Raw genomic sequence first — 9,073 nt, 5'->3', positions numbered from 1 at the left:
GGATTATTTCTGTTTTAGAATCACAAGCTTATCTGTACCCAGGAAAGTTTTGACTCAGAGATGGAAACAGCATTGAAACAGCAAAATGGAAAGCCCCTTCAAATTGGCAGTGAGTCAGAAGGGGAACGGAATGGAATTCGAAGTGGCAAGACCTGATTCTGTTGATAAGCGTCCACTTCAAATGCAGTCTCCCTGGTTGGAGGCCATGGCCGTTCACAAGCAGGAAGGCGAGTCCTCCAGGACAGTGTTGAGTCATGTCTACTTTGGGAATCTGATGAAAGTTATGAACACTTTCCAAGAAAAAAATATGGACTTGTAAACAAACAAAGTGGCTATGGTAGTCTCCAGCGAGACTCTTGCCCTTCTAAAGTGTAGGGTAAGAACTTCTGTTTTAAAATAAGATTTGTACTGGGGCACCTTCTCCCCTGTCGGGAGAACCGGTAAATATTGGCAGCTTCATCACTTATATCACCATATTAACACCACCGATTCTCAGATCCCCTCTGGGGAGTCCCTGCATGTATGATCACCTTCTCTGTACTCCGTACTACCTGGCACTTAGGTGTGAGACTCCTCCGAGAGGAAAGGCTTGAAGAAAACCCAGCTGTAAACAGTCTAGACCCTCCGCTTGTATTTATTGATCTCTCTTGAGAGTAATGTATCCAATATTACCATAAAACAGCTGCTACTATTGCTCCTATTAAGTGTACATTATTATTTTTACTTCCACGACTTAGAAATTAGACTGGAGAGGTAAGACATTGGGACCATCCGCCCCTGCCTATTTGCCGATCTTTATCATGTATTCCTTAGGATCCAGTCTTTCCCCGTGACCTCCTGGAGAGCGTCTGATGGGCTGTTTGTTTTATGTCTCATCAGCATGTTCCTGAAGATCCAGTGCCTGGAGGGGGGAACCTGGGAGCAAGGCAGCTGCGTGCCAGTGGTCTGTGAGCCTCCTTCTCCTGTCTTCGAAGGCATGTATGAGTGTACCAATGGCTTTCAGTTCAACAGCCAGTGTATGCTCAGCTGTCACCAGGAAAGCGAAAGGGTAAGGATGACCCAACTTTGCTTTGTAGCAGGCTGCACTCCGACCTTGACAACCAATCCAAAAATGGCGAGAAGAAATGATCTCAGTGAATCCCCACAGGCAGGGCCGTACAAAGTTGAGATTCGAACAGGGGTATTGATATTATTTGATAGGAGATTCAGAAGATATCACGTTTTCAGAATACTCTTTCATAATTTCTTCTTGAATAAGAAGAAAAATCTGATGGTTTGGGTACCTGGGTACATTCCCAAAAAATGCTGGGATTCTGATTTGGCAATGTGACTTCATCCCACGGAGAGCCACTGACCTGACGTGGCTAGGAATGCTGGGATTCTATCCTTCAGTAGAACAGTCCTGAACAGGCATGTGAACCCCTCAACAAAAGCAAAGCCGAAAGCGCTGTCTGACAATTATTCTCTAGGATTTTGGCTGAAGAGGTCCCAGATGAAAACTACAGTCTTATCATAGTTATGTGACTAAGATGAGTTTTATTTTAGAATCTTTTCATGTACCACACGCATATGTGAAACAGGAAGTTAAGCAGACTTCCAACGATCAATGACCTTAACTGCTCTCCTGGCGCATGTCTTTATCTCGGTGTCCAGCACTCCCAGATAAGCACTTCAGGACAGATGTAAAACGAATATGCCATGAATAAGACAAGAAATCAAACACATCTGTTTGCACTGACTGTTTAAGGACTCACAAAGTTGGCCAGATGAAGGGAGAGTTATCTATAATTCTAACATCTCACTTTCTTGAGTTTTATGAATTAGTGGTTTTCTCTTGTTCTGCACATAGTATACTCTGTGTTACTGGGAGTGTGAAGCCCGGAGTTACACAGACAAACACATGTGGAGAAAGGCAGTAGAACTCTGATGAGGTCAAAAGCATCTATGATGTGTCCATTCTAGCAGAAAGGCAAAAAACACCTTCAGAGAAATTATGAATCGGTTTCACTGGATCAAACTCATCTTGAACACAGTTCGACATTTGCCACAAACAGCATTTGTGTGACAGTATGGATCCATCACTGCAAAACAACACCATCTGGGAAAATATTTCAAAAAATGTTCCAGAATAATGGGATATAGTCGATAGCTCATCCAAGGAAAACACGTTGTGAGTAAATTTCATAAATGACAAAATTGTTCATGAGTTCTTCAGATCAAAACAGCAAAAAAATGGTCATGACTTTTTTGGGGGTCAGTAACAACATGGCTTATTATTTCAATAGTGTCTTTTAGTCGGTGTTCTAGAAGTTGGAGAACACCACCATTTGATCAGATCACTTTCCCCCACTTTGAATGAAGTTAGCAAAACAACGATGAAATGCTCTTTACCTTTGCTGTTCTAGCTTCCCACCCGCTGCACTAAGGAGGGACTGTGGACCGAGGAGTTCAGGTTGTGTGAGAAGATGCAAGGGGAATGTCCGCCACCCCCCTCAGGTCTGAATTCTGTGGAGTACAAGTGTGAGCAGGGATTCGGGATCGGTAAGTTCGAGGAGAGATGCTGATTTCTGCTCCCAAGGAATCTTGTTATTAAGCCTGGCTGGATCTTGAATCAGATCCACAGTTCTCCCTGAGGAGTGGATGGAAGTGTAAGGTGACTCTTAGCTGCTTCAGTAAAGATGCCGTTCATGGCAAACCCGTGCTTTTTACTCTCCCGCATGTGCGTGCTGTTGCTGCGGCTGCTGAGCTATTCACGTAGTGTCTGGTCATGTTTCTCACTTTGCCGAAAGTGGATGGATTTGGGGTAGGAGTTTTGGTTCCTAGGGAAAAGGCGGGAAAGGACAGCCACACACCACGCGTGTGCTGGGCTCCTCCCCCAGCCCTCTGCGGTTGTGACCGGAGCAGGGAGCTCCTGAAAGGGACCGTTTGAGATTGCATTTGCTTGTGTTGCTCTTCAGCCATTCTTTCTCTACAGAGGACCAGGCTTCAAAGCCTCTGGGCAACTTCTTAATCAAGTAATTGCAATGAAAGTTCTCTGCGGCCAGAACTGACACATAGTGATGTCAACTCAACTTTGCCTTGGCTGGACCAAAGCATCGTAGAACAGAGATGCTATTTGTGGAAAACCTTGTGAAATTAACCCTAAGTTCTGAACTCTACAAGCAAGGAGTTCTTATAAGTTATCCTAACGTGTAATGCCAATGGGTATAATTTGAGTCAATGAGAAAGCTCGTTAGTTTCTGAGATGGTCCTTTACCATTTTCACCAAAGTCGCTCTTTGCGCAGAGGTGTCTTGTGGTCAGACACAGGCAGGGGGTGCTTGGGCTTTGCCTCCTCCGTGGTGTTTTCACGAGCACATTCTCATCTCTCCACCCCCGAATTTCTACATTAAAATGTCATGCACTCACTTGTATAGAGTCCTTAAGAGTCATGTAGCTCTTTGAGTTATTATATGAATTAGCAAAAAACATCAAAATGGAAATAATGAGAACTGAAAAGAAGCTTGGAGATCATCAAGTCTACAGATGAGGAAAAAAGAGAACCCTGGAGTATGCCTTTTTTGAATAGAATTTTAGAAGACGTTTGGGCTCCATATGCAAAGGAATAGAGGAAGATTTTCCTTCAAGAAGCCAGTGCATGGCCAAAATCTCTGCTTCTAATTTTCTGTTGTTCTTCTTTTAATCACATAGTTTTCTTGGCTGGCAGTGTAACGATCGTCATTGTTGCAGCAGACATTATAAATCTGCCTTCATAATTTCTGAGCTATTTTTCTCTCTGCCAGTCGAGTTCTCAGGTAGTGGATGCTGTAGTTGACATGCTTCAATCATTTAAGTAGGAAAGTATTGACTGTACTTAAAAAGCATCGGTCAGTCAGGACAGACTTTGGCAGTCCAGTCTGGGGGTCTTGGAGGTCTGCTGGACCCGGGATGCAGTGATCCGGGGGACTCCTGGGGAGTCCTGGGCCAGGAAGATGAGAGGTGTTTGGGACAGCAGAGTCAACATGCTGTAGCTGTAGAATGTATCAGGTGCTTAGTAGATGAATGTCCGCCCCGCCTATACTCATGATAACGTGACCCAGAACATAGAAATTGCTCTTGAAAAATCAAAGCTGTTGATTCCAGGATGAAAAAGACTGAGATCCGGGAGGTTCAGGCGTACACTGTAAATTTCTGTTCCTTCAGGTGCAGTGTGCTCCCCGTCGTGTATGATCCCCCCGAACGATCCCGTGATTCTGCCTGAGAATGTCACCACTGACACTCTGGAGCACTGGATGGAGCCTGTCAAAGTCCAGGTGAGGAGAGGGACATTTTTACGTTCCGAGGAGGTAAGACTGCTGAGCAGTTCTCCACTGTCAGCGTGTTCCCTGGATCGATTTCAGAGCCTTTGAAAGCATCCTTAAAGCAAACAACCACATGGACCATTCCTAGAGAGAAGGGTTGAAAATCAAGAAGAAATAAAAGGAAAACGTGAGGAAAATATGACCCACATCCAAAGGAAAGTTTAAAAAGATAAAGAAGACTCAGAGGCATAAAGAATAATAATACAGGAAGGGAATTGAGAGAGAAAAATCACTACTAATGAAAAATAGGGCAGGAAAGAAACCAGACTTCAGACGGTGAGCGAGCACGGGAGTGCGCAGAGGAGGATCATAGTGTTACACACCTGAAATTCTCTAACGTTCCAGTGTACTGACCAACGTTACCCCAGTAAATTTAATTTTTAAAAGACAAGAAAACTAGGATAAGCCAAAGAAATGAATAAAGATGAAAAAAAGATGGAAGGGGAGCTATGAATTAGAAAAAGATAAAAATAGAACGAAACAGGGAATGGCGAAAGGCACAGAGTAAAACGTGCGTCGCCTTCCTGTCTGCATCTCCACGCTTTCTAAGCCCTGCACCCTTCCCAGGCTCCCCATCTGCCAGGTCAGTTGTGAGCAAGACCCACTACTTCAAAGCGCTTCCCGGGCTTTCCGATTATTTCCGTTCTCATTTGAAACCCCGATGCCTTCCCCACCCCGCAGGCCCTGGGCTCTGCGTTCTCTCTCACCCCCGCTCCTGCCCCCGGGCCTGCCAAGGGGGCCGCTGTCTGCCTCTCTCTTCAGGGCTACTTCCAAACCCCTCTCACGTCACCCACATTTGAACCGAATGCCGCAGGATAAACCGCTCAGTGTTCCCATCGCTGTGGTCATCTTCTGACCCTGAGGTCCCCTTCTTTCTTAAACACTGGAGCTCCTCCTGGGCCATAGTCACCTTAGCTGACACCCCTGTCATACCCCTTACTGATGTCAACATCCACACATTTGATCCTTCTGGAAGCTTCTGAGCTGCCTCCTTTATTCCGAAGGTCACCTTTGCCTTTCTGACTTCAGCTTCTGCATGTGTCCTTGGTTCGCTCTAATCTTGGCACAATGGCCTCTTGGCTGATTCTCGAACATGGCAGCCGCCACCCCCAGGCCCTTCGCGCTGTGGGCCCCTCTGCTCCGAAGGCTCTTCTCCCGGTATCCGTGTGCCTTGCTCCTTCGCGTCCTTCTGGATCTCACTCGAATGTCAGGAGGGCCTTCTTTAACCACTCTGAAATTTTAACTCCCTAAAATGTTCTGTTTCTCTTCCGTCCTTCGTTTTTCTCCTAAGGACTTATCATTACCAGACATATTATAGATTTTACTTATTTATCTTATTTATTGTCTCTTTTTGCGGCTAGAATAAAAAGCTCAGTGAGTTCACTATTACATTCCCAGATCCTAAAACAGTGCTTAGTGTGTAGTCAGTGCTCAATAAATATTTATAAGTACATTTTTTTTTTTTACAAGGCTATATGAGATGTGAAGGGGGAAGATCTTGTGGTAGGTTAGTTATTTCTTCTTATAAGGGGAGGGCGAGATCTCAGAAAGCCGAGGACATTGGCTGCCTTATTAGACTGTCTAGCAAACAAAACCCTTGGAAGGCTGTCCCCATGGCGTCGCCAGGAGATGGGCCCTAGAGATAAAGCACGCTTCTTCTGGAAATCATCTCAGATTGCTCCCTTTTCCTCACAGTGAATTATGCTGTATTATCAGCAGGCTTTTGTGTCAAAGCAGGAGGATTAGGAAAAAGTACTCTAAGTATGATTCACGGGTGGAGGCGGCGGGGGGGCAACGCAACTCTATTCAGTCATTCATTCATTCGACAAACATTTACGGGGCTTACTCTGTGCCCTGGAACCGTGCTAAGTGCTGGGACTACGGAGATGAAAGGATAAGAGTCGCCCTGTTTATGAGACTCACAATCTGGCCACGGAGACAGACATTTATGACAATGCGACACGAGGCATGGTTTGCTTGTGGCAGCAGTGCTGTGGGAACACCTGAGAGGAAGCAGCTAGCTCTTCTGCTCAGGAGCTTCAGGGCTTTGGGAAGGATCGATGGACCAGAAAGCTCTTCCTCTGGGTCTTAAACTATGGCCAAGAGGAATGTTCTGGAGCGGAAGGACTGGTAAGAAGTTCTGTGTGGCTGAATCCTGGGTATGGATGCTAGGAGGATGAGATGGGGAGAGGCAGGTAGGCCTGATCCTGTGGGCATACCGCATCCCGCTTCGGATGCCAAAACTAAGGACCCTGGGCAGGGCGGGGCGCACGGTGAGCCTGAGGGCGGGGTGAGGAGAAAGCAGGGGAACATCTCAGAGGGCTGGCGCATCCCCTGGCCTTTCCGGAGTCTTCGTCCCTTCCACCGGTCTATTGCGAAGGTCCAGCTGGAGTTACCATGCCCGGGGAAAGAGCTTCAGCCTCACGCTTCATGCAGTGCTAGATGCTAGAACCTTTCCTTAAACTCGGCTTGCTATGATGAAAGACTTCTCTTTCTCTATGAGCAGCTAAAGGCGGAAAGGCTGGGGACCTTTAGGACCCCTTTCTTTCTCTTGCAAAATAAGCTGCTTCAGGAACCATTCTGCTTCGCTTCATGAGGCATCCGGTGAGAGCCGCTGGTGGATGCAGGGTGTGCGCGCCTGAGTGCGGGCCCCCAGTGACGGGTTCTCCCACTGCTGCCTTTCCAAAGGACCGTTGGGAGCGGAGTAGTTCAAGTGTCCTCACGAGGACAGCAAGGTGCCAGTTACAGACGCTTGACTGTTTCCAAACTGGAAAGCCAAATTCTGTTTTATCAAAGCCTCCCTTTTCTGAACTCTCCTTTAAGGGCGTCAATATTATTTACTTACCTCTGTTCCATAGCGTTTCGTTTGCGTGCATGTTCCTAGTGCCTTTCTCAGTGCCCAGGACTTTGGTTGAATAAGAAATTGTTGTAGCACCATTTTCTACTTTAGAAGTAAATGTATATGTTTTTCCTCAAACTGGGCACGTTTGAGCAGCTTTGTACTGCTGTGTGTAATCATAGCCTTGTCAATTTCAGATGCCCATCCCAGAGAGAAAATGCAGAATGTTTTTTCCAACTTAAACCAAACATCAAACGATATCATCCGTATCACTGCATTTATCTTGACTATGATCTAGTCAGTAAATCCCTGGTTTGGGAAAATCGTTTATCCAGGTTATGATTGTGGGGATAACAACAATCACAGAAACGCTATAGACCTTGAAATAAAATGTGGTTGTTTTTTTTTTTTTTTTTAAAGCTTATTTTTTACTCATGTCTGCTGTTATTCACCAGCTTCATAACCTCAGGCAGTTTAACTATTCTAAGCCTCCATTTCTTGGTGTGTAAATAGGCATTTTACTTATCTCATAAGGTTAATATGATATCGGAGGAGAAACATAGATAAAAATTTTTAACATTATGCTTGATGCGTAGTAACCTTCCTCGCTCAGGTGCCATTCTCACTGGGGACGTGTGACTTCCCCTCTCCTCTGCCTACCTCTTCTCGTCTGTCATGACACTGCCTTCCACTTTACGATTCGAAGGCACAGCCAAACTATGTGGCACCTGTACACAATTTGCACTATTGTTAGGGGCACTATTACTTAAGTGGCATTCTTGAGACTTGTGTCATATTTCTGTGTGATAACAAAGTGAAGTCATTAAATTAGCTACTTCCACAGTATCGGGGAAGAATCGAGGTAACACAAAATGAGCCTCACCCTAACCTTATAAGAGCAACTCGTTTCAAAAAAAAAATCCCAAAGGTCAGAATTTCAAAAGTTAAAAATATGACTACATTTTCATTTGTTCCTGAACCCCCAAATCAATATTCTTTATGCCCGAAGAAAAGCAAAGGATTCCCCAGAGTAGTTAACACTGGCCATCGCGGTGGCTAAAGGGCCGTTCCCTGTGCTCTCTCAGCTCCTTCCGGGATATCCTGAAATTAGGAGTATCGCTTACAAACGACGCTGACATAGGATGCTTCATTTTTAGGAAGTTGAAACTCCATTAGACTAGAAAAAGAAGTGATGGTGAGGTTATTGCTCTTATGTTCCCAGGTCCTCAGATGAGATTATATACCAGTCATACATAAGCTCATGAAATCTGCCATTTTGTGGCACTCGATGGCTCACGCGGGGTGGGAAATCTGACCTTGTCCTCATAACTAAGAATGAATGCCTTGTAAACCAAAGCAGTTGTATCCAATGAAACTCTTCACTGAGTAAAATGCTGATAGCCTACATTGATTTATTTTGGGGGTCGACCCATCTTGTACTCAAGCTTAGATTTTGGTGTCCTTAAGGTGTCCAAAGTGTCACTTGGACAGTTTGTAAAAGGAACAGACCAGGGTCCACTCTTCCGAGAGGCCTGCCGTGCCTTGGAGTATGTCTCCCCAACTCATCCTCCTAGCATCCAGCTAATTCAACTGTCATGCTTTGAGAAACACTGCTATTACGAAATAGAATCCTGGCAGCATCCACATTTTAAGTACCGTATAAGCACACTGGTTTGGAGCCCCGTTCATATGGTTAGTAAATGGCAGACTCCCATTTCATGCAAGTCCCTGCTAACTCTCATGCTTCACGTACTTTTGTGTCTGGCAAGACTAAAGAGCAATTGGATTAAATTGTACTGTTTTCTCTAGTCTGCTTCCAATGCCTTTATTCTTTATAATAAAAGTGATATCTTACATTTGAAGAACACTTTATTATCTTTAAAGTTGTGTATGTT

At 45.1% G+C, this 9,073-nt stretch overlaps 1 protein-coding gene across 1 annotated transcript in view; it reads left to right on the top strand.

Annotated features, from left to right (window-relative positions):
- The window catches only part of PAPPA2 (pappalysin 2), a 226,659-nt gene that overhangs the window by 177,003 nt on the left and 40,583 nt on the right, over positions 1-9,073 (top strand). The window contains exons 15-17 of the mRNA XM_011361283.2: positions 880-1,048; positions 2,406-2,541; positions 4,182-4,291. Of these exons, the coding sequence (XP_011359585.1) occupies positions 880-1,048; positions 2,406-2,541; positions 4,182-4,291 (415 nt within the window). The remainder of the gene's footprint in view (positions 1-879; positions 1,049-2,405; positions 2,542-4,181; positions 4,292-9,073) is intronic.

Source organism: Pteropus vampyrus, unplaced genomic scaffold, assembly GCF_000151845.1.
Source record: "Pteropus vampyrus isolate Shadow unplaced genomic scaffold, Pvam_2.0 Scaffold65, whole genome shotgun sequence".
Lineage (NCBI taxonomy): Eukaryota > Metazoa > Chordata > Mammalia > Chiroptera > Pteropodidae > Pteropus > Pteropus vampyrus.
This window is presented reverse-complemented; position numbering and strand designations above follow the sequence as displayed.